The sequence below is a fragment of the Canis lupus genome, chromosome 24 (genome assembly GCF_048164855.1).
Source record: "Canis lupus baileyi chromosome 24, mCanLup2.hap1, whole genome shotgun sequence".
In the NCBI taxonomy this organism is placed as follows: domain Eukaryota; kingdom Metazoa; phylum Chordata; class Mammalia; order Carnivora; family Canidae; genus Canis; species Canis lupus.
The window spans coordinates 22,060,065-22,086,658 of NC_132861.1; the positions used below are offsets into that span (position 1 = coordinate 22,060,065).

The following is a 26,594-nucleotide window of genomic DNA, read 5'->3' on the forward strand; positions in this document are numbered from 1 at the left end:
TTTCCTGGGGGGAAGGTAAATTTAGTAAATTCTAAATTCAAAGGAAATATTACACAAGCAAGAATAGCCAAGATAACTAAAAAAGAACAATGAAATAAAGAAAATTTAGTACATATTAAAAGTGGCATTTTTAATCTGTGCAGGAAAGATAAACCTTTTAATAAATGCAACTGGACAACTGGGTAGCCATCTGAAGAAAAACAAAATCTATACCCCAGGATAAATTCCAAATAGATCAAAGTTTTAAATGTAAAAAGTGCCCATGTTGAAAGTACTAGAAAAAAAGATTGAAAAATTCTTTGAGAATCTTGGAAAAAACAAAGTATCTCTGAATGATGATTAAAATCCAGGTAAACATGACAATTAAAAAAAAAAAAAAAAACAACCAAAAACGTCTGCATGGCAAAAAAGTAAAACATAAATGGCCTTGCAACCCACATAATAACCATAGCAAATGTCTCTAATATTTAAAAAGTTGTTACTAATTTATAAAGGCCAACAACTAAATTTTTAAAATGAGTCAAAGATATATACTGAGAACTCACTGAAAAGGAAATACAATGAAACAAACATTTGAAAGATATGCTCACTTTACCAATAACGAAATGGATAATCTAAGAATTCAAACCAAGATACTATTTTTTAACCTATGAGATTGGCAAAAATAAAAAAAACTTTAGTATTATAATAAGTTTGGCAAGGCTGGGGGAAATGGGAAGTTTCCTATATTCTTCCTGAGAATGTAAATTAATATAAACCCTGGGAAGAAAAATAACTGAATTATAAACGCAATTGACCCAGGAATTGTACTTCAATGTATCTATCCTACAGATATACATATATACATGCAAAATGACCTTATATAAAAGATTAATTGCCACTTCATTTGAAATATTGATTGATGTACAATATAAGTTACTGTAAGAGACTTACTGACTTGTATTATCCATACAATGGAATACTAAGCTTAGTGCTCGCTTAGGCAGCACATATACTAAAATTGGAATACTAAGAGCCATAAAATAAGAAAAAAAGATGAAGTTCTCTATGGATTAATATGAAAAAATTCCTAGGTTACTGACTAAAAATAAAAAAGGTAAAAATACTGTATATGTTATACTAATAACTTTATTTAAAGGGGAGGGAGACTATACATTGTTGCTTTGTATAAATTAAAAATATCTGGAAGGGGGAGACCATGGGAATCTGCTGGATGGGGACAGAATTGGGAAAGAGACTTTCTACTCTATATCTTTTTATACTTGATTTCTGAACCACATGAAAGTTATATCTCTCCAAAAATTAAATTGTTTTATAAGTTGTTATAATGCAGTATTAGGTTATTAAAGTATTTTTTTAAAAAAGTATTACAAAAAGGGATCCAGGTTTTGAAATTTAAGAAAAACAAAGTAACATACTCAGTTTCCTTTGTTTCTTTTGTCTCACTAATCCACACATCAATTATCGTGCATGGCAAGCTACCATCTTTGTTTGCTCCACCTGGCTCTTGCAGAACTTCTGTTTCTAAGTCATCAGCTTCTGAAAAGCAAAAACAATAAACATGTCTCAAAGCAAAATCCACGTATAGATATTTGAATAAATGTTCTATAAATTATCATTACCTAGTTTTAGGCTAACATAACAAAAAATTAAATATTTTATCTGTAGATCTTTAATCTTGTTAACAATCTGGTTGATATTTTCTGAAAAATACTAACGAGAAGAGTTTGTTTTCATATGCTGATTTCTCTTTTTTCTCTCCAATTTAGATTGGAGAGCTCTTTATTTTTTTATTTATTTGAGAGAGAGAGTGCCTTTAAGTATGGGGGGGGGGGGTCTTAAGACTCCCCACTGAGCAGGGACTTGATCTCAAGTTTGCCAGATTATGACCTGAGCCACAACCGAAAGTCAGTTGCTTAACCAATTGTATCACCCAGGCGACCCTTAATGCTCTTGTTTAAGCCACCACCACCACCACTTTTTTTTTTTTTTTTTGGTATCCATATAATCTTTCATTCTCTGTTCTTAAAGTTTCCAATTAGCCCGTCCTATTTAGATAGATAGTTGATATTTACCAGTCCTTAAAGTTTTTATCCTTTATTCAAATGATTTTTTTTTGTTTACTTGTATGATGTAAGCATTTGGGGAAAAAAAAACTTTTAGTTATTTTTTAGTAACTGTTCATTAGCACCTTAAGCTATACCAATATGACTTATTTTACAAACTAGATTTGTGAGTAAATTACCCTCAAAGTCTAAAATATCCATTGTCTGGCTCTTTGTAAGAAATGTTTGCTGACTTGTACTAGGCTGTATAGCCTCTACTATATGTCTAACAGAGTTCTTTTTTTTTTTTTAAGATTTTATTTATTTATTCTTGATAGACACAGGGAGAGAGAGAGAGATTGGCAGAGACAGAGGCAGAGCAAGAAGCAGGCTCCATGTAGGAAGCCTGATGTGGGTCTCAATCCTCGGATCACACCCTGAGCCAAAGGCAGATGCTCAACCGCTGAGCCTCCCAGGTGTCCCAGAGTTCTTTTTCTTTCTTCTTCTTTTTTTTTTTTTTTTTTTTTAAGGCATAAGGTACCTAATAACTATAATTCTAATACATAAGACTAAGTTACCATGGTGACTTAAAGATGGTCATACATATAGCAAGGTCTCTGACATTCCTCTCATCTAGAGATGGCCTCTACTTCTCCCTTCCCCTGAATTCGGGCTGGCATTGTGATTGTCCTAATTAACTGAGCACAATACTTATGCCAAGTCCAGCCCTCATCCTCATGAAATTTGGCAGCTTCTACACTGGACTCTGGAAGCCTAAGCCACTTTGAAAGTTTATTCTGGAAATATCACATACCAAGTTCCTAAGACTAAAACAAGGAAAGGGAATCAGCTCAACAGGCCCTGCTGAAACTCCAGCATGGGAATGACATCATCTCACCCCTTCCAGCATAACCCAGCTGACAGGTGAATACCAGAGTGGTACTGATGACACATGGAAGAGACTTTCCCAATTCCTAACCCACTAAAACGTGACATAACATAAGTTATTTTAAGTCACTGGGTTTTGGGAATATTTGTTTTGAAGCAACAGAAAGCTTAAACAGAATTTCCTATCTGAAAATAGGGTGCTAACATAACCAAAGTTTAAAACATGTGTACTGGTTTTGGGACTTGGCAGCAGGCAGAAGTTACAAGTGCTTCAAGGAGACTGTTGATGAGAGACTGGTCAGTGAAAAAAAGTTTCTGGAGGCTAGAGAAAAGGAGATTCTTGTTTATGTAGTGGCAGAAAATACAGTGCCTGGAATAACAAGAATGACAGAAAACATACCTAAGAGAGTCAATGATCTAGCTACGGTGCTATCTAAGCAGAATGTTAAAAGTTCCAGCTAACTTCTAAAGAAGCCTCTGAAAAAGTTCAAGAAGAGACAGATTAGTTGAAGAAAGAACTGTTTAGTTTATGAGGACAATTTATAAGAGAAAGTCCAAGTTAATTCCTTCCAGGCAACAAGAACTTCTTAAGGGAAAACATGGCCTTAGGGCAGACTTTACTGGTCAAAAATGAAGTCAAGTGTATGGACATAAGACTTTCTGTTATGGCACAGAAAGATTTAAACACGTGCCTCCCAGACTCTCTTTGTCTCCCAGATTCTCCTCTTGTCTAAAAGGATTTCTAAGAATCTCAAGAGGACTGGCAACTGAAGGAAGAGATGGACCAAAGGAGAAGGAAGGAGAATGGTTAAATGTAGTGAATGTTAATAACATTCATACAAAAACACAACTAAGAAACTTGCAGAAACACCACCAGCTTGGATTGAAAAGGAAAGAAAGATACAGTTTAGAGAAGCCCTTGAGGGTACCAACTTTTGGTGCAAAGGAAGCAAGCTGACATTGCTATGCCTGGCTGGCTTTCAGAATTTCTATGGATCTATGATCATATGTATCCCCCATTTTCCTTGTCTTTGAAAAGGAGTCTTCATTTCTCTTTCACTGTTGTTTGTTAGATATATAGAAGGCAAGTAACTTATCTTTTTCATTTTCACGTCTTGAGATTGAGAGTAACTGTACTCAAAGAACTGTACCCAAGAAAATTCATCTCTACATAGGCCTGACTTGGATAACAACTTTAGGCTCTCAGCCCTTATATTAAATAATAAGATGAGACTTTGGGGTGCCTGGGTGGCTCAGCCAGTTAAGCATCTGATTCTTTACTTTGACTCAGATCATGGTCTCAAGGTTGCAAGATCAATCCCTAGGTCTGGCTCTATGCTGAGTGTGGAGCCTGCTTAGGATTCTCTTTCCCTCTTCCTCTGCCCTACCCTTGCCCATGTGAGGCACTCTCTCTCTCTAAAACAAAATGAGGTTTTAAGATGGGGTGAGCGTATTTACATGTGGGAGAAAAATGTAAATAATTTTTGGTCAATGCCAAACCATGGCAGATTACCAACGGCTGCAAATCCTTTAACACTCTTAACTTGGGAGAGGTAGGCTCTGTTTTATCTCCTTTGAACCTGTAACTGCTTTGACCAATGAAGTATGGCAGAAGTGATACAATGTCAGTTGAGACTAGTTTTTAAAAGTATAAGTAGCTTTTGCCTAGGATCTGTGAGCCCTGGGCCACCATATAAGACATCAAACTACCTTGCTAGAAAGAGTGTATGGAAAGGTGTGGAGACTACATGAAGAGGAAGAGGGTCCCAGGTGAACACAGCCTATCTGCAAAGACACCACTGAAGCCATTTTGAATCCATCAGACAAGGCTTCCAGCTGAATACCACCAAGTGATTCCAGAGACAAAAAGGACATGAATTATAAAAATACATTAGTCAAGCCTTGACTTAATTCCTGACACATAGAATCATGAGATAGAATAAAAATAGTGTTGTTTTAACACTAAGTTTTAGGGCGATTTATTATGGGGCATTAAAAAAATCCAGACCAGTTATTGAACAGAGAAAAACAATGAACCTAATTTGAGATGAATTACACAAACATATACACATATTTTGGTAATCTGTTTATAAAGGCCTGTTTATACAGAAGAAATTAAAGTATTATCAAATTAAATAGAGCTCATTTTGAGCTATTAAAATACCATCCACATTTCCTTCTGGTTTCAATGATATCTGAGGAGATGACTCTCTAAACTCTGGACTGTTCGTTTCAACAGAAGAATCAACAGCAGCTGATGAATCCATTTCAGGTGAGATATATTTTACTTTTTCTTCTCCAGTAATTAAAGATTTATACTTCTCCTTTTCAGGAGAAATCTCTGAAATAACAAAAAAGGGAAAGATCATGCTACATTCTCAAAATAACTTCAATTTTACCTGTAACAGCATTTATAGCAAAATTCAAAAATTGCATTTTTACAACAGGTAATTACTGAATAAGTTCTGTTATGTATTAAAAATTGATTAATGATTAAGGTATATGATACCTAAATTTCAATTTAATCATACATAATGATTTTTAGGATGATTAGCATATGGTTTACTTTCTTTTCCCTTTTGTTAAAACTAACACTTATGTGTCACAATGTTGTATTTTAAGTCATTAATTATTTTTATTCATTTCTCGTAATTGCTCATTAACTTCTAATTGCTCAGAAACCCCCATACTTTTTTGGGTAAGATTGTATTATTTATTCATGAGAGACACACAGAGAGAGGCAGAGACATGTAGAAGGAGAAGCAGGCTCCTCAGGGAGCCTGATGTGGGTCTTGATCCCTGAACCCAGGGATTACACCCTGAGCTGCAGGAGACGCTCAACTGCTGAGCCACCAAGGCATCCCTTCATACTTTATTTAAAAAAAGATTTATGTATTTATTGTAGAGTCAGGGGAGGGGCAGAGGGAGAGGGAGGAAGAGAATTTCAAGCAGACTCCCCACCGAGGAGCCTGATCCCACAGCCCTGAGATCATGACCTGAGCTGGAATCAAGAGGTGGACACTCAACTACCTGAGCCACCCAGGCACCCCTTAATTTCCCATGCTTTTAACTGATGCCAGGAGAGAATGCATTTACCTCAGAATAACTTATTGCAGTTATCTGTAAAATATCCAGATTATTCATTCCCTAAATATGTTACTTTCTAACTCACAGTCGGAATATCTCCCCAACATTAATTCTATCTTAACTAATTTAATCACCAGATCTCCATTAATAATTCTTCCAAATCTCTGGGCTTCTCATTTCCTCTCCAATGATTTTTATCTTCACCCTACCTCATTACTCCACTGATCATATCTTAGAGAGCTTGTCATTAACTACAGCTCCTTAAAATTTCTTTATTTTTTTTTAAGATTTTGTTTATTTATTTGAGAGAAAGCATGAGCAGGGGGAGGGGCAGAGGGAAGGGATGAAGGGAGGGAGAAGCAGGCTCCTCACAGAGCAGGGAGCCCCACATGGGGCTCAATCCCAGGATTCTTGGATCATGACCTGAGCAGAAGACAGATGTTTACCTGACTGAGCTACCTAGGCACCCCATCCTCAACATTTTCAATGTTCAATATTCTACCTTTTAATGTCTAACATCTTATTTTCTACTTATCTCCCTCTACTATCCTAACTTTAAAAAATGTTACCCAACCATTACCTATAATGCCCTGATCCTATCATGTTTTCTCTCTACCATCATCCTCATTAAAATCCATCTAAAGTCCATCATTAAAAGTCACTTTCTCACATACATTTTTAACTTATCTACCCACATGAAGAAATCTCAACTGCTTATGAATCCAATTTTCTGTGTATTATGTCTGCACACACATGGCTGAAATGGTTGGGGAAAAACAGGTTGCTTATTGGTCTCAATTTCCAATTGTTATTACTAAAGCTAAGTGAGTGCTTTGTATTGCTTGCAGTCCTATCATAACATTCAGGAACTGCATCTAGTTAACTTCCTTAGGGAAGCAAGTTATGTACAGGTATTTTTTAGCTATATTACCTCTTCTTAGTCAAATCAAGAACAAAACTACAGTGTTGCTCATGTGTTGCATATCTTCCCTACACCAACCCTCATCAACAAATTATGGCAGAGGTCACATCTGTGTTTTTGCTCATTCAGCCTACCATTCTGCTCTAAAATCATGTCTATTAAAAATCAGGAACAAGGATGGCACTTAATACCATATTAAAGATTGCTTTAAATTGTCTAATGAATGCAGTAAGAAGAAAAAGAAAAAATCAGAATAATATTGGACAAAAAACACCAGTTCTTACCTCTGATGATATAACCTGCACATTTGGAAGATCTAAGATCTTAAGGGAAGAAACTTTTTCTTTTTTAAGATTTTATTTATTTATTCATGAGAGACAGAGAGAGAGAGAGAGAGAGCGAGAGAGAGGCAGAGAACAGGCAGAGGGAGAAGTAGGCTCCATGCAGTGAGTCCAATGCAGGACTTGATCCTAGGACCCCAGGATCACAACCTGAGCCAAAGGCAGATGCTCAACCACTGAGCCATCCAGGCATCCCAGAATAAACTTAATACATTAAAAAAAAAATACTTTGGTGAGGTGTCTGCATATAAAATTTTACACAGATACACAGAAATAAAGAATAGCTTATTTTAACTAGAAATAACAGCTGAAAGGGAAATAGGAAAAATGTCATCAAATAAAGCCAAAAATACACACATTGTGTAAGAATCAATTTACCAGTTTTCCAAGATGATCCAAGTTTTGTCTGGTCCCAGGAATTCAGCTAGTTATAAATCATTATGAACACCTGTGAACTCAACCAGAGATCCAACAAGAGAATTACTACAACTCAACAAATAGAAGTGACCACTTACTGCAAGGTAGGAGGTATGGAGAAGTGAATCTGAGGGGATGTATCGGAAGATAAACCATAGGGGGAAGGAGCCTCTGTCAGTCGGCTACGGAAGAGGGATATAGCAGCTGAGCAGAAAATCAGAACTTGTAGACTGTTCCTATGAGGGATGTCCCTGCCTGAAAGGTGCTTGCTCAGGTGGAGAGGATGGGCAGACTCCTAGAAGGGACGCTGTGGTCTCAGGGTCACAGAAAGAAAAGGGGTGCCTGAACATGGCAGAGTTCTCAGGCATCAGAGAGGGAAATTGGCTGCAATCAGCAAGTCGAGGAGTGAGTTTTCAGATGGGGGTTGCCATAAACCACGAACTGTGGCACCACTGGATCACCGCTCTCCAAATAGGAGCCCAGCAAGCTGCAGAAGTACAGCAAGAGCCTCCTCCCTCCCCTGGGAGGAGCAGTGTGGCTGTGTGCTGCAGGAGTCTGCAAGGTTTGGAGACTCAAAGCAGGGTTGTGTGCCTGAGACAGAAATGCTCAGTCACAGGCTAGGTGAGCAGACTGGAACCAGGGAGACAGGAGTGAGTGTTTTTCTGAGGGCGCACTGAGTAGTTGGGTGGGGCAGCTTTTGGCCCTAGGGCTGGAGATTGGGAGGCCATCATTTTCATTCTCACTGTTTTAAGAGGCCTGGAAAGCCTTCAGGAACAAAAACCACATAGAGTAATCCAGAGTGGATTACTTAGCCTGGCTCCCTGGCAAGGGCAGTACAATTTCACCCAGGGCAAAAACACCTGAGAATCAGCGCATCAGGCTCCTCCCCCAGAAGATCAGCAAGAATATCCAGCTACGACCAAGTTTATCAATCACACAGACTGCAAAACTCTAGCGGTAGGGGAAAATAATATACAGAATTCATAGTTTTCTCATGATTCCTTAGTTTTTCAATTTTAATTTTTTCCCCTTTCAACCAATTTCTTATTTTATCAACTCTTTTTTGTAAAGTCTTTTATAGGGCAGCCCAGGTGGCTCAGAGGGTTAGCGCCGCCTTCAGCCCAGGGCTTGATCCTGGAGACCTGGGATGGAGTCCCACATCAGGCTCCCTGCAGGGAGCCTACTTCTCCCTCTGCCTCTGCCTCTGTCTCTGCCTCTCTCTCTCTCATGAATAAATGAATAAAATCTTTAAAAAAAAAGTATTTTTAAAATTTTTTTTAAGGATTTTAGTTATTTATGGCAGACACAGAGAGAGGCAGAGACAGAGGCAGAGGGAGAAGCAGGCTCCATGCAGGAAGCCCGATGTAGAACTCAATCCTGGGACCACAGGATTGTACCCAGAGCCAAAGGCAGATGCCCAACCACTGAGATACCCAGGTGTCCCAAGTCTTTTTTAATTTTCATTTTTACAGATACAGTCTATCTTTTCAATGTATTTAATTTCATTTTTGTACATATATGTTTTTCTTTCTTTACAGTTTTGGGATTCAGTTTCAGAATTCTAACAAACAGACCAAAATACACAGGATCCAGTGTACTGCTGTGTTTTATTCACCTGATTGTATTCTCTCTCTCTCTCTCTTTTTTTTTTTTTCGTTTTTGAAACTCTGATTCGTTTGGTGTATATTTCTTTTTATCTTTTTATTTTATTTTTATTTATTTTTATTATTTTTATTTTTATTTTTTAATAATAAATTTATTTTTTATTGGTGTTCAATTTGCCAACATACAGAATAACACCCAGTGCTCATCCCGTCAAGTGCCCCCCCCAGTGCCTGCCACCCAGTCACCCCCACCCTCCACCCTGTTTGGTGTATATTTCTCTGGAGTTGTTGCCATTTTAGTATTTTGTTCCCTCATTCATTTATTTTTCTTTGCACAAAATGACAAGATGGAAAAAACTCACCTCAAAAAAGAGAACGAGAGGCAATACTGACTGCGAGGGACCTAATCGTTATGGCTATACAATACTGGAACTAGAGTTCAGAATAATGATTATAAAGATATTAGCTGGGCTTGAAAAAAGCACAGAAGACACTAGAGAATTCCTTTTTGGAGAAATAAAAGAACTAAAATCTAATCAGATTGAAATAAAAAAGGCTGTTAATGAAAGGCAGGAAAAAATGGAGGCTCAAAATGCTAGGATAAATGATGTGAAGAGAGAATTAGTGATAGAGAAAACAAAATGATGGAGAATAAAGAAGCTGAGAAAAACAGATAAACAACTACTGGATCATGAGGGGAGAATTACAGAGATAAGTGATACCATAAAGTGAAGCAACGTTAGAAAAATTTGGAGCCCAGAAAAAGAGGAAAAAGAGAGAGAAGCAGAAGGCATATTGGAGCAAATTATAGTATACAATTTACCTAATCTCGGGAAGGAAACAGGCATTTAAGTCCAGGAGGCACAGAGAACCTCCCTCAATAATCAATAAAAATAGGTCAACATTTTAACATATAACAGTGAAATCTGCAAATCTCAGAGACAAAGAGAAAAATCCTAAAAGCATCTGGGGACAAGAGGTCTGTAACCCACAAGAGTAGAAACCTTAGATTGGCATCAGACCTATCCAAAGAGACCTGAAAGGCCAGAAGGGGCTAGCATGATATACATAGGGTGCTAAATGATAAAAATATACAGCCAAGAATACTTCATCCATTAAGGCTGTCATTCAAAGTAGAAGGAGAGATAAAAAGCTTCTAGGACAAACAAATGAAAAGAATTTGAAATCATTAAACTAGCCATGCAAGAAATACTAAATGGGATCCTTTAAGTGAAGAGACACCCCAAAAGTAACATAGACCAAAAAAGAACATAGACAATATACAGAAATGGTGACTGTACAGGTAATATAAAGACATTATATTCTTTCAATACTTACTCTGAATGTAAATGGTCTAAATGTCCCAATCAAAAGACACAGTATCAGATTAGATTAAAAAAAAAAAAAAAAAAAAAAAGCAAGACCCATCCATATGGTGTCTACAAGAGACTCAGTTTTAGACCCAAAGACACCCTCCAGAATGAAAATGAGGGGGTAGAGAACCATTTATCATGCCTATGGACCTCAAAAGAAAAAAAAAAGAAAGCTGGAATAGTAATTATCAGATCAGACAAATTATATTTTAAACTATAAAGAAAAGGACTAGGATCCCTGGGTGGCGCAGCGGTTTAGCGCCTGCCTTTGGCCCAGGGCGCGATCCTGGAGACCCAGGATCGAATCTCACGTCGGGCCCCTGGTGCATGGAGCCTGCTTCTCCCTCTGCCTATGTCTCTGCCTCTCTCTCTCTCTCTTTGTGACTATCATAAATAAATAAAAATTAAAAAAAAAAGAAAAGAAAAGGACTAAATAAATTGGACTATAATAAAACTAACAACTTCTGTTCTTCAAAAAAACACGTGTATGTGTGTGTGCATGCGCCATTCAGTGAAAGGACAAGCCACTAAAAGACAAGATAAATTTACAACACACAGAATTAACAAAGGGCTTGCAGCTAGAATATACAAAGAACTTCTAGAAACTAAAGGAAAACAGTAACAATGAAAGAATGGGCAAGACACTTGAATGTGCACCTCTAAAAAGAGCATATACATCATGGCAAGGAATTTTTGAATAAGACACCAAAAGCACAAGAAACAAAAATCAAAACTAAAAATGTGGAACTGTAACAAACCAAACTGTTTCTGCACAGCAAAGGAAACAATCAGCAACATGAAAAGGCAATTTATGTAATGAGAGAAAACATTTGCAAACCATATACCTGGTAAGGGGCTAGTATTCAAAATATATAAAGAACTTTCTATTCCTAAAACTTGATAGCAAAAAAGGGAAACTAATTTTCTACAATTAAGGATACCAATTAAAAATGGACAAAGAGACTGAAAAGACATTTCTCAAAATAAGACATACAAATGGTCAACAGGTATTTGAAAAGGTGCTCAATATCACTAATCATCAGTGAAATGCAAATCAAAACCACAATGAGATATAATTTACTCCTGTTAATACAAGTGTTCTAAAAAAGTTAAGAGATAACAAATTCTGATAAAAACATGTGGAAAAAAGGAACCCTTGTATATCGTTAAGTGGAACTGGAAATTGGTCCTGCCATTATGGAAAACAGTATAGAGGTTCCTCAAAAAATTAAAAATAGAACTACCATAGAAGCAACTCTTCTTCTGGGTTTATATCCAAAGGAAACAAAATTAGTATCTTAAAGAGATACCTGCACTCTCATGTTCACTACAGCATTATTCATAGTAGCCAAGACATGAAAACAACCTGTCAGTATATGAATAAGTAAAGACAATGTGGCACATACACTGGAATACTATCCAGCCTTAAGATATATGGAAATCCTACCATTTGCGATGGTGTCGATGAACCTGGAGGACATTATCCCCTGGCTAAGTAAAATAAGCCAGACACAAAAAGACAAACATTGTATGTATCATGTTTATGTGGAATCTAAAAAAGTTGAACTCACAGAAACAGAGTAGAATGGTGGTTGCCAGGGGCTGGGTGTAGGAGAAATAAGATATTGGTAAAGAGCATAAACAAACCTTCAGTTATAACACAAGTAAGTTCTCAGATCTACAGAATGGTTAACTACACTTAATAATGTATGGTTTGTATAAATTTGCTAAAAGAGCGTATCTTAAGTGTTCTCACCACACATACACACAAACACACAATGTTAACTATCTGAGCTGATGGGATAGGTTAACTGGCTTGATTGTGGTAATCATCACACAAGGTATACTTACATAAAACCACCATGTTGTATACCTTAAATATATATAATTTTTTATTTGTCAATCATACTGCAATTTAGCTGGAAAAAAAGTAAAAGCTATCTGAATATTTACTTTTGAATACAACCTCTTCAGTTCACATGGCTACATCCAGCTGCAAAAGGAAGCTGGGAAATGTAGTTTCTGCATAAACAGTCATGTGCCCACCCAAACCCATGGTGGGCATGGGGAGAGTCTACTACTAAAAAGGAGGAAGAGAAAATTAGATACTGCAGAAGAGTAGCAATTTTCACCACATATGGTTTCTATCTCTTTCTCTTAAACATGTACGCCACACACACACACAAAATGTGGAATTACATCAAGAAAAACAAAGCAGTAAGAAATCTAACAATGGACAAGTTAAGGGAATGGCCAGGATGACTTCTTTATAGCAGTCCAAAGGAAAAACTTGTCTGATTTGGAGTCAGAGGGATTCCAAAGAAATGCTTCCAAGATTATACCGATACAATACCTAATGTATTTGGATGCCCTGAGAAGAACTAAACGTATCTAGGGGAAAGTATGGCAACAAACTAGAAATAAGTATGTGAAAAACAAAGCAAAAAATAATTGTTCACTAAAGGGATAATGAAATACTGTGCAAAAAAAAGTAGTCATGGTACAACATATCTGACTTTGATAAGAACATTCATGGTAAAAACAATATCAATACTGTATGTTGATTTAACCAAAATTCTAATCATATTTCGAGGATGTAAGAATGGTATGTGTACCCAAAAAAAAAAAAAAAAAAAAAAAAGATTGGTATGTGTAGATGCATATGTTGAGATCAAGAGGGAAAAAATGGGTAAGAGACAGCTAAATCCTTATCTTCTAAAATAAGAAGTCCAATGTAATTGCCTAAAACTGGGGGGGGGGGGTTAATAAATCAAGAAGTAATAGTAAAAGTATCTGCTTATAATTATGTGGAGAAATAAAAAAAAGAGTTAAAAGAGCTGAAAGTGAGTGACTCTGGGAAGCAGAATATAAGACAAGGAGTAAGTTCTAGGGACTGCTTTTTTTGGTAGAAACAAAAACAAAAAAACTTCTGAGCTACTTGGCCTTTTAAATTATGTACACAGATAACTTTTATAATAACTAAAATTTAAAATTAAAAAACAAATTTATGTTATTAATTAAAACATAACTTCTGGGTAGTAGTGTTATGGGTAATTTCAATTTCCTAAAGTATAGTTTTTGGTATTTTGACAATACACAACAGTGAAAATATAATATTATAGTCAAGAAAAAAAAAAAACAGTTAAAGAAAATGTAGCAGAGCAACTTTTGTTCCTGGCCATGATAATGTAACTCATATTGGATTAATCTCCCACTAAAAATAAGTAGAAATTATGGACAAAAAGTACAACAAAAAAACCTATATGAAAATCATTGGTAGGTTAACTGATGCAGGCAAAGACTAATGGACCACAACTGAGAGAAGGTAAATAAGTGAGATGAACTCAACTTCATCCCAGCTTTTCGCTGAAGGCATTTTCTAAATATCAGCACAGGCTACAAGCAGAAAGTAACAGTTTTACCAGGCTCAGAAGTCAGAGGCTACTAAAGTGACTCAGACTTGAATGACAAAATCATGGAAATGAGCCACCAATAAGCAACTTTTAAATCCATGCAAAAGTCCTCTAACAAAGATAAAACAACAATTAAAAAAATCCCCTCTATTTTTGGCTAACTCCCAAACTATGCATGCATACAGCAACACTCCAAGAAAAATCAGCAGGTAATAGCAGCTAGGAGAACAATGCTGAGGAAAGATTTGAGTAGTTGGGTGGTATCTGTGAGACAGATTAGAGATCAAGCCCCACAGATGTAAAGGAAACTTGGTAAACATCATAACTTTTAGTTGAGATCTCAGAAAGATCAAGGTGTAGAAATAAGGATTACCTGTTGAAATAAGTTAAAAAATACCACAACATCAAACAGACCATTTACAAAAATCTAATATAAACCTCAACAGTGTCAAGGTAATCTGCTGGCATTATTTATTTTTAAGAAGAAAATCTAATCTTTGAAGAAAGGTAACATTATCTAGAGGCTATTAAGTTTTTCAACCACAATGTCTGGCATCCAATCAAATACTGTTAAATACAAGTACAAAAATTATAACCTATATCCTGGTTTTGCACAGCCTACAAGCTAAAAATGGATTTAACATTTTTAAAGTGCTATAGAAAAAACATTTTTTAAAGATTTTATTCATTGATTTTAGAGAGAGCGAGCACACATGTGCATGAGTGAGCAGGGGAAGGAGCAGAGGCGGAGGGAATGAGAAGCTAAAGCAGACTCCACACTGAGTATGGAATGCAAAGCAGGGCTTGATCCCATGACCACGAAATCATGACCAGAGCTGAAACCAGGAGTCAGACACTTAACTGACTGAGCTACCCAGGCACCCCTGCAGAAAAATTTTAAAAGAAGAATATGGTTCATATGGGCTCATCAAGCCTAGAATAGCTATAATCTCACAATTTATAGAAATTTATTAACTTCTGTCATAAAGCATATTTTATAAAAAAACAAAAAAATGACTGAAAACCAAGAAAAATAGAGACAACAGAAACAGAACGAAGAATAAAAGAAACATATATAGATAACTCAGATATTAAATTTATCAAGTTTAATATAACTTTTAAAATAACTTTGCAATATATTCAAGAAAAAAAAAAGAGATGGGCCAAAGGGATAAGCCTATGGGCATTTTCAAGAGAGAAATGAAATCTATAAAATAATATTAAATGGACATTCTAGCACTGAAAAAAATGTGTTATCAAGGCACTGGCTAAGCGTCTGCCTTCAGCTCAGGTCATAATCTCCGGGTTCTGGGATCAAGCCCTGCACTAGGCTCCCTGCTCACGGGGTCTGCTTCTCTTTCCCTCTGTCTGCCTGCTACTCCAACTGCTTGTGCTCTATCAAATAATTTGAAAAGAAAAATCTTAAAAAAAAGAAAAAGGCAGTATCTGATATTATGAACTCACTGGATTCATTTAGAGACAGCAGAAGGTTAGAGACTATAGAAGACAGAGTGAAATGACAGATCATCAGAAATGTTAGCATACCTTGTTTTACTACATTTTGCAAATAATTGCATGTTTTACAAATGGAAGGTCGATGGCAACCCTGCATCAAGCAGATCTACTGTTGCCACTTTTCCAATAGCATTTGCTCACTTTGTGTCTCTGTTGCATTTGGTAATAGCAATATTTCAAACTTTTTCATTATTATTGTATTTGCTATGGTGCATTGTGATCAGTGATGATGACTCGTGAAAGCTCAGATGATAGTATTTTTTAGCAATAAAGTATTTTTAAATTAGGTACATACATTGCTTTTTTTTAGACAGATGCTATTACATACTTAACAGACTACAGTATAGTGAAAACATAACTTCTATATGCACCAGGAAACTGAAACATTCATTTGGCTTGCTTTACTGTGACATTTGCTTTACTATACTGGTCTGGAACTGAACCCACAATATCTCAGAGGTATGCCTGTATTCATACTGAAGAAAATATGAATAAAACAGAATAGAGCATAACAAAAATGACAAATTCAAAAGGTCTAAGTGTAACCAGAGTCCAAAAAGAAAAACAGAAATAACTGGGCAGAAATAATATAGAAAGATCTAATGAATGTAATCTTCCCCAAATTGAAAAAAACCATTATCAACATCTAGGTTTAAGAAGCTGAAAAAAAAAACCCAAAGCAGGTTAAAGACAAAGAAAACTATAGCTATGAATATCATGGTAAAAATGTTGAAAATCAAAGAAATACTACTAAAAAAGCTTGAAGAAAAACATATTGCTTTCAAAGGAACAAAATTAAGATACATAAATGACATATAATTATGGATGTCAGGAGAAAAATGTAAGGACACCTTTAAGTACAAAGAACAAAAATAAATAAAGTAAAAACAACACCACCCTTTAAAAAACTTTATCTACTTAGTGTTTGGTATACACTAAAAATATTCCTTAAAGCTAGAGGTGAAATAAAGATTTTTTCAGACAAACAAAAGCTGAGAGAATTAATACAGGGCAGATCTGCACTACAGGAAATACTAAAGGCAATTTAAAGGAAAAAGATATCAAATGGAAGTATGTAATCTCAGGAAGGAATAAACAATATTATAAAGAGTAAAATGTGGATAAGTGTAAAGTGAATATTGATTGTTTAGCATAATAATGCCTTATGAATTAAATAAAATATATGATAGTTAAGTATTTAATGACAGTAAGCAAAAGGGTTAAAAGATATAGCATAATATTGTTAAAAGGCTCATACATGCTTCGAGAAGCATTATAAATATTAAATTAAGGTAGATCTAAATGAGCATTATGGTAGAATTAAGGATACAATTTGTAATCTCTAGAATCACAACAAAAGAGTTAATAAAAAAATGTTTAATTAAAACCAAATGGAAGAACAAAATGAAACACCTGATTAGTCCAAAGAGAGGAATAAAAAAATGAAATACGAGAATAGAGAAACAAAGTACAGATGGGACAGATAAAAAAAAACATAGCAACGCTGTACACAGATGAAAGAGCAAACCATTCATGATAATGAAATCATTCATTATGCATGAATAAATTAAACACTTAGATGAAAAGACAAAGATGGTCAGGTTGGATTTGAGATAAGAGTCACATTTAAATATATATAAAGAGTCAGAGAAATTAAAAGAAGATAAAGGATATAACAAGCAAATATTAACCAAAACTTGCTGTAGTTATATAACATGGGATAAAGTAGACTTTGAAAGAAGTAATGTTGCTAAAAATAAAATTATTTATTACGTCATAATAATAAAAATGGTCAATAGGGAGATGTATAAAAAGGTCAATGTAACCACCTAAGCAATATAATGCAACAATCTAAACAATCACCACAACAATTTAAATTGTTATGCACTAAACAACTTAGCTCAAGTAGCAAAATTCTACAGACTTAAATGGGGAAAATGACACATATACACTTGGAGATTTTAACACTCTTCTCTCAGTAACTAATACAACAACCAGATGGAAAACAATCAGTAAAATTATAATATATTGATTAAACAATTTGACAAGAACATACATACATACATACATACAACTACACCCAACAACTTTTCAAGTACATATGAAACATTGAATAAAACAGACCATAAGTTGGGCAATAAAACAAGTCTCAAAACTTTCAAGATGAAAATCACGCACAGTATGACGTTCTGTGACCACAATTAAATGAAACTAGAAAGCAATAACAAAAAGACAACTAGAAAGACTCCAAAATATTAACAAATTAAATGCAAAGTATTTGCAAATAATCTAAACATCCAAAAGATATTACAACATAAATGGAATCCATAACTGAAATCTTCTTACAGAGATAACTCCAGGTCCCTAAAACTTCATAGCTGAATTCTTCCAAATACTTAAGGAAAAAACTGATACTAACTTTTTTACAAAGTTTTCCAGAAAATAGAAAAAAGGGAATATTCCCCAAATTGTTTTATAAGGTCAGCAAAACCTTGATACCCAAATACCACAAGCACCTTACAAAAAAGGAAAAATCATAAGTGAGCATCTCTCATCAATTATTTTCTCTGGCAGTGGTTTGTAGGTGTTACATATTTAGAAGGAAAGAAGAGTCAAATGTGAGAAAAAGTTTTAAAGCAACATACATGGATCAAATATTTATAGACAAATGGAGAAATTCTGGGAAGAATGCTGTTTTGTTCTTTTTTTTAATTTTTTTTATTTTTTCTGAATCCTTGCACAAAACAGAAAAAAGTCAGGAAAGCAGAACTCTATACCCATGAATAGCTTATAAACCAAATTTAGGTGATGAGGTATCCTCACAAACCCCCAATTACACGTGAAAGGGACCAAAGCCCTAACAGCCTTCAAAAACTCATGTAGTAAAACCATCTGTACAAAACAGGGAAACAGAAGGGTACCTGATAGACCCTAGATCAAAAGAATCCTCAAAATAGCCAGTGATTATTCATAAACAAGCATGATGGGTCAATTTAATAAAAGCAGCTGAAATGCGAATAGTTTTTATACATTTAATTTGCAAGTAAATTGAAGGAGTCAATGGAGAAGGAAAGGGTTGAGGAAGTCTGGGTCCTGAAAATTCTCAAAACCAACCAATTGAAGCTCCCTTTTAGAACAAAGTCTCACACTCAGGAGAAATTGCTGGTAGGAGGATCCAAATTGATCTGTGCAGGGATAATAGAAACAAAAGACAGAGAAAAGTATAGGACAGAAGCAGAGACAGAAGAGCTCAGAAACTACAAGGCTATAATTTTTAAAAACTTCATGAAAATAACAGAAAAGGAAGCTCTAAGCTATGAACTTTAGAAAAGCTATTTTGACACGCTCTACCCTCCTTAAATCTTAGTAAAACTAATTTCATGTAAAAATAAGTAACAGAGGGTCACTGTTGAATTCTGTCCAAGTTTTAAGAACAAAACAGAGTAAAGAAGTAGAGTAATGTCCCCAAAGGCTGCTGTTTCCTAACTTTGGCACTACTGGGTCAGATAAGTATTTGTTTGGAGAGCACTTATTATAGTATGCATGGTGGAGGATTTACCAGCTTCTTTGGCCTCTACCTACTAGATACCTATAATACCCTGTGCCCAGTAGATAACCAAAAATGTTTCCCAAAAATACCAACTGTCCTGTGTGAGCAGAATCAGCCTCAGTTATGAATCACTGCCATAGATAATTAAAACCTACAAAAAAACCTAAAATTATAAACTATTTAAACATTTATTAGTAAAATTAAGAACATGGTAGAGGACATTAGAGAACATAAAATACAATGAGAAAATAATCATAAATGATGCAGTTGAGTAAAGACTAGAAAAGAAAAAATCTTATAAATATTCTAGAATAAACACAAGAGCATCTACACAAAACACACAATGTCTTTTTTTTTTTTTTAATTTATTTATTCATGAGAGACACAGAGAGAGAGAGGCAGAGGGAGAAGCAGGCTCCATGCAGGGAGCCCGACGTGGGACTTGACCCTGGGTTTCCAGGATCACGCCCTGGGCCAAAGGCGGCGCTAAACCGCTGAGCCACCCAGGGATCCCCACACAATGTCTTAAGATCTATAAAAGGTAAACAGAGAAAAGAATTTTAATTTTAAAAAGTGAAAAAAAGGATTTAAAATAAAGTGACAGATACTAAAGAAAGATGAAAAATATCAAAAATACAAATAGAAGTTCCTAAAATAGACTTAAGTAACAGAAAACCAGAAAAACTGTAATTCAACAATACTTTCCTAAAATTGGGGGGGGGGGGGGGAGAAGACTTTACCGCAATCCATGCTGTCACACAAAATGATATTAAAAAAACTGTAGCCTTCTCTACTTCAAGTCATTGGAAACCACATATTAAAAAGACACACCATGAGAAAAAGTATAAAACTCCAATGAAAAAAAATCAAAGAAAAATTAAGTAGAGAGATATTTCATGTTCATGGATAGGAATCAATATTGTCAAGATATCTCAGTCCTTTCCAATTTGATCTATGGATTCAATGCAATCCCAGTCAAAATCCCAGAAAATTATTTTGCAGATAACAACAAACTCATTCTAAAAGTTTATGTGGAGAGACAAAAGACCCAGAGAAGCCAACACAATACTGAAGGAGAATATAGTTCAGGGAATGATACTACCCAAATCTAAGACTTAGTATAAAGCTACAGTAATCAAAACAGTATGGTAATGGTTAAAGAACAAATAGATCAATTAAAAAAACATAGCTCAGAAATAGACCAATACAAATATAGTCAACTGATCTTTAATAAAAAAGCAAAGGCAATTCAATGGAGAAAAGACAATCTCTACAATAAATGGTACTGAACACGCCAGGCCCCCTTCCCCAAAAAAGTGTCTAGAAACAGACCTTACACCATTCACATAAGTGAACTCAAAATCGAACACAAATGTAAATGTAAACGTAAATGCAAAATGCAAAATTATAACACAAAAGAAAGTCTAGATGACCTTGAGTTTGGTAATGACTTTTTAGATACACTACCAAAGGCACAATCCAAAGAAAGAATAAGCCACACTTCACTAAAATTTAAAACTTCTGCTCTATGAAACACTGTCAAGAAAATGAAAAGACAAACCACAGACTGAAAGAAAATAGCTACAAAAGACATAAAGACTTAAAGCATTGTTAACCAAAATATACAAAGAACTCTTAAAATTCAACAATTATAAAACCCGAAAAACTCAATTTTAAAAATGGACTAAAGATCTGAACACATGCCTCATCAAAGACAAATACAGATGGCAAATGGGCATATGAAAAGATGCTTCACATCATACGCCATTTGGGAATTGCAAATTAAAAAAAAAACATTTTTTTAAGGGGAATTGCAAATTCAAACAACAATGTGATACCGATGCACAACTAATACAATGGCTAAAATAAAACCACTGACAACACCAAATGCTGCTGAGGATGTGAAGCAACGGAAACTCTCATCCATTTCTGATGGGAATGCAAAATGGCACAGCTGTCTTTGGAAGACAGCTTGGCAGTTTATTATAAACTAAACATATGGGTTGCCTAGGTGGCTCAGCAGTTTAGTGCCTGCCTTTGGCCTAGGGTGTGATCCTGGAGACCTGGGATCGAGTCCCACATCAGGCTCCCTGCATGGAGCCTGCTTCTTCCTCTGCCTGTGTCTCTGCCTCTCTGTCTCTGTGTCTCTCATGAATAAATAAATAAAATCTTAAAAAAAAACAAAAACTAAACATACTACCACATGATCCAGCATCCACATTACTTGGTATCTACTCAAATGAAGTGAAATATTATGTCTAAACAAAAGCCTACACACAGATGCTTACAGCAGCTTTATTCATAATTGCCAAAACGTGGAATCAATCAAGATGTCTTTCAGTAGGTGAATAACCTATTGAATAACCCATATAAACAAACTGTGGTATATCCCCCTACTGTGTATTATTCATCACTAAAATGAAATGAGGTATTATACGATGAAAACACATAGAGGAAACTTAAATGTATATTGCTGACTAAAGAAACCAGTCTGAAGAGTCTACATATTGTATGATTTCAACCATGACATTCTAGAAGAGGCAAAACTAATGAGAGAATATAAAGATCAGTGGTTGCTAGGAGTTTGAGAGGAGGGAGGAATAAATAGGTTGAACACAGGAATTTTTTTAGGGCAGTAAACTGTTTTGTATGATATCATAATGGTGGCATTTGTCAAAATCTATGAAAAGTATAATATCAAGAGTGTACTTCAATGTATGCTATGGATTTGGGATGATCATAATGTGTCAGTTTTGGTTCATCAATTTAACAAATGCACCTCTCTGGAAAGGGGATTATTGATGGCTGGGAAGGCTGTGCATATGTTGGAGGAGGGGGATATACTGAAACTGTACTTTGTGTTCAATATTGCTATGAGCCCCAAATTACTCTAAAACAAAAGTAACTATTAGAAGAAAAAAAAAAAACAAAACACAGGCACCTACTAGAAAAAAATATTTTAAAAAACTTTAAGGAAGGGACACCTGGGTAGCTCAGTGGGAGCCTGCTTCTCCCTCTGCCTATTTCTCTGACTCTCTCTGTGTCTCTCATGAATACATAAATAAAATCTTAAAAAAAAAAAAAAAGGCCTTTAAGGAAAAAGAAAGATACCCTTTGAATACCCAAGCAAAAAGACCAAATCATTTATAGGAAAAAGAAAGTAAGACTGTCATCAGATTTCTGATAGCTATACTTTATGCCAGAATATAATGGGGTTTTTACATAGTAAGACATTCAAGTAATGGAAATGCAAGCCAAAGATTTATAGGTCAGCCAAACTGACCTTCAAGAATAAAGTCTTAATGGGTACCTGTGTGGCTCAGTTAGTTAAGCGTCCAACTCTTGATTTTGGCTCAGGTCATGATCTCAGGGTGGTGAGAATGAGCCCTGTGTGTGTGTTGGGGTGTGTGTGGTATCTAGGCTCAGTGGGGAGGCTGCTTGAGATTCTCTCTCTCTCCCCCTGCCCCTCTCCACCATGTACTCCCTCTTGAATAATAAATAAATCATTAAAAAAAAGAAGAAAGTCTTAAGACAAATTGCTATGAACATGCAAAATCTTTGGTTGTATTGTTCACGTGAGCCCTTCTATTAACAAAAAGAACTTAAGACAATCAAATTGATGAGAAAGTGACATAAAGATTGGAAGACTAAAGAACATTGCAGGTCCTTTATGTTCCTCATTAAATCCACAAAACAATCCTTAATAAGTGTTTCCATTCTACACATGGAGAACACTGAATGTGAAAGTCAGAGGAAGGGATCCCTGGGAGGCTCAGTGGTTTAGCGCCTGCCTTTGGCCCTGGGCGTGATCCTGGAGTTCCAGGATCGAGTCCCATGTCAGGCTCCCTGCATGGAGCCTGCTTCTCCTTCTGCCTGTGTCTCTGCGCCTCTCTCTCTCTGAGTCTCTCATAAATAAATAAATTAAATCTTAAAAAAAAAAAAAAAGAAAAAAAGAGGAACTTGCCCATGGTTGCTGGGGATCTGGGATCTGGGATCAAACCAGAACTGAACCAAAGCCCATTCTCTTCCACAGTATGAAGCTGCTCCTACACACATATTAATTAAACCCTTTTGTCTTTGCATATACTGGAATTGTGTATTGTCTTATTTTTCATTCTGTCCCTTATTTATCCACTGAGCTCTTTTTTAATTTTTGGTCTTGCTCAACATCACTTGCTCTCTCTGTGGCTTTCTCTGGCCCAAAGGGCCTTATCAACCTTAGTGAAACTGTACAGTATTGACAACATAAAGCTTCCTAATCTGTGGCTCTATATCATTACACACACAATACTTCCAACACAGATTTTACCACATGTAATTTCCTAATGGTAAGAAACTGTGACTTCTTTGTGTTAAAATTCCAGCATGGTGCATATTCTAAGTAAATGTAGTTAGGGAAAAATTAAAGAGGGCAGATGACAAACTCTGAGAAGTCTTTGTTAACTATCCAAGATAAAGTTACTTAAACATCTCTCTATTACCTCTTAACTTTGTGCATATTTTTATTCTTGCCCTTTTCATGCAATATTATCATTTATCTGTTTTCATTTATGTTTGTCCTCTGAGAGCAAGGATGATCTTTCTGCTTTTTGTAGCTTTATTGCTTAATACATAGTAGTAGGAATAGCTAATTAGTATTCCACAGTTAGCAATTAAAGTTAAAAAAATTAAGAATAATCAAAAATTGCTTTTTTTAAATAATAAATTTATTTTTTATTGGTGTTCAATTTGCCAACATACAGAATAACACCCAGTGCTCATCCCCCCTCAGGGCCCGTCACCCATTCACCCCCACCCCCCGCCCTCCTCCCCTTCCACCACCCCTAGTTCATTTCCCAGAGTTAGGAGTCTCCATGTTCTGTCTCCCTTTCTGATATTTCCTACCCATTTCTTCTCCCTTCCCTTCTATTCCCTTTCACTATTATTTATATTCCCCAAATGAATGAGAACATACACTGTTTGTCCTTCTCCGATTGACTCATTTCACTCAGCATAATACCCTCCAGTTCCATCCACGTCGAAGCAAATGGTGGGTATTTGTCATTTCTAATGGCTAATATTCCATTGTATACATAAACCACATCTTCTTTATCCATTCATTTTTCGATGGACACCGAGGCTCCTTCCACAGTTTGGCTATTGTGGACATTGCTGCTAGAAACGCAGGTGTCCCGGCGTTTCATTGCATCTGTATCTTTGGGGTAAATCCCCAGCAGTGCAATTGCTGGGTCGTAGGGCAGGTCTATTTTTAACTCTTTGAGGAACCTCCACACAGTTTTCCAGAGTGGCTGAACCAGTTCACATTCCCACCAACAGTGCAAGAGGGTTCCCTTTTCTCTGCATCTTCTCCATCATTTGTGGTTTCCTGCCTTATTAATTTTCCCCATTCTCACTGGTGTGAGGTGGTATCTCATTGTGGTTTTGATTTGTATTTCCCTGATGGCAAGTGATGCAGAGCATGTTCTTATGTGCGTGTTATAAATTGCTTCTCAGTTCCAGTTCTCTGAAGATGGATTATGTGAATATGGAGAAAACGACTTGCTTTCACATTGCCTAAGTATTATTATACAGCAAATTACATACATTTAAGCAATAATGATTTTACATAAAAGGAATCCAGAATCTGATGCTTATAAAGTAATAGTTCTTTTGAGGATAAACACATAAAGGACTTTTAGATTACAAAATATTCTTAATTTTTAACCATTATTTTTGAAAATGTTTTAGCCCCGAGGCATTTTTTTCTGACTAAAGCCTGATGCATTTTGATAACCAGATCAGACTAAGATATAAGAATTAATAAGTTACGAGTATTTTTGTTTTTGAATATTTGTCTGGCATAAAACTACACAATTTCCAGACACAAGAGTGTGAATGAGTTAATTACAAATACACACATTTTGTGTACTTCCTTTTTTTTTTCAAACAAGTATATCTCTCTTCAAATTGCTTTCTCCTCTAATATTAAAGAAAATCCTAGAATGATTAACAGCTAGTATACTAACCCTTAGTAAAAAAAAATAGCAAGCTGCTTTTGACACTTTAATAACATGTGTATAGGTTCATCTCACTGGCATATTATCATCTGGTTAATTTCTTTATATATACTGTGAATGAATAACCTTACCTCCTATGTTATTTTCTGTCAGTTTCAAATGTGAGCATCACTCTAATTCTATAGTCAATATCAGTATTCTCCATATTCAAATAATCCATCTTCAGAGAACTAGAACTGAGAAATAATTTATGACTTGTCTTACTTTTATTAAACTTCAATTTGCCAACTATTTATGGAGCGCTTATTAGCTGTCTGTCCTTTCTAATGCGTTAGGCAGTAAAGCTATAAAAAGTAAAAAGATCATCCTTGCTCTCAAAGGACAGACAAAAGTGAAAACAAGTAAGTGATAATACTGCATGAAAAAGGCAAAAATAAAAGTATGCACAAAGTTCACAAAGACAGTTAAGGAGGGAGAGGGGAAAAAGATAGACTGAGAGAAAGAACACAGGAGTGACATATATTCACGTCTAGACACAAAATCTGAAGAGAAAAACCATATTCAACCTCTGATTTGAATAAACTTTAAAATATGAAAACACCTGTTTTAAACATGGACATTCTTCATATGCATAGCTGTAATACTAAGATCCACAAATACTCATGGAAAATAAATGTTTTCTTCCTGCCTCACAATTCATCCTCCCCAGTCCTTGGATAATGTCTGTCATACTTATTATAGATATCTTTATTCAACCTAATTCCAGAAACCACATGCATTGCTCCTATACCTTTCTTCATGTAAAATGTTTTGACTGTTCTACTTTTCTAGCTCACCCTATACACATTTCCTTTTCCTTTTCTTTTAAGATCTCATCCAGGTTACACCAAGTCAAAATTCAAGACCGTAATTTTGAGACAACTCCTCAGAAAATACAACTATTCTCCATCCAACTAGGAAATTATTATGATTAAAAGATAGTCTATTATAAATGATTCACTTAAAGTAGAGAGATCTTGAAAAATACAATTCGATTTTTAATAACATTACTTCTAGTATAAAAAAACAACTTGTTTCTGCTTACCACTTCTAATGGCTGTGTTTTCCAATAGTTCTGTCTGAAGTTGCAGTTCAGCTTCCCCAAGTATCTTTAGAACTGAATCTGTAGGACTTCTCCCCCAGACTTTTCTTGGAGATCCACCAGGATCTAATTTAATAACCTCTCCCATTGTATGTTCTATAAGAAAAAGACACGAAAAACAAATTTCATGGATAGAACATAATACTATTACTGTATTATAAAGCAGATTTAAGATCTATCCAATTGAACACATCACACGAAAGAAAGGTCCTATATACTGATGATGCTTTAAAAACTTTCAAGGTGGCTGAGTCAGTTAAGTGTCCAACTCTTGATTCTGGCTCGGGTCATGATCTCAGAGT

The 26,594-nt window shown here is 35.5% G+C and overlaps 1 protein-coding gene across 16 annotated transcripts in view; it reads right to left on the bottom strand.

Annotated features, from left to right (window-relative positions):
- NEK1 (NIMA related kinase 1) overlaps window positions 1–26,594 on the bottom strand; it is a 228,597-nt gene that overhangs the window by 45,645 nt on the left and 156,358 nt on the right. For 12 of the 16 annotated variants that reach the window (XM_072795954.1, XM_072795955.1, XM_072795963.1 and 9 more), the window contains 3 exons: window positions 26,236–26,388; window positions 5,098–5,274; window positions 1,419–1,539 (listed from right to left, as the gene is read on the bottom strand). In XM_072795954.1, the coding sequence (XP_072652055.1) occupies window positions 1,419–1,539; window positions 5,098–5,274; window positions 26,236–26,388 (451 nt within the window). Of the gene's footprint in view, window positions 1–1,418; window positions 1,540–5,097; window positions 5,275–7,661; window positions 7,732–25,181; window positions 25,388–26,235; window positions 26,389–26,594 lie in introns of those variants that run through there. The other 4 variants (XM_072795971.1, XM_072795962.1, XR_012016397.1 and 1 more) reach the window with 3 other exon arrangements.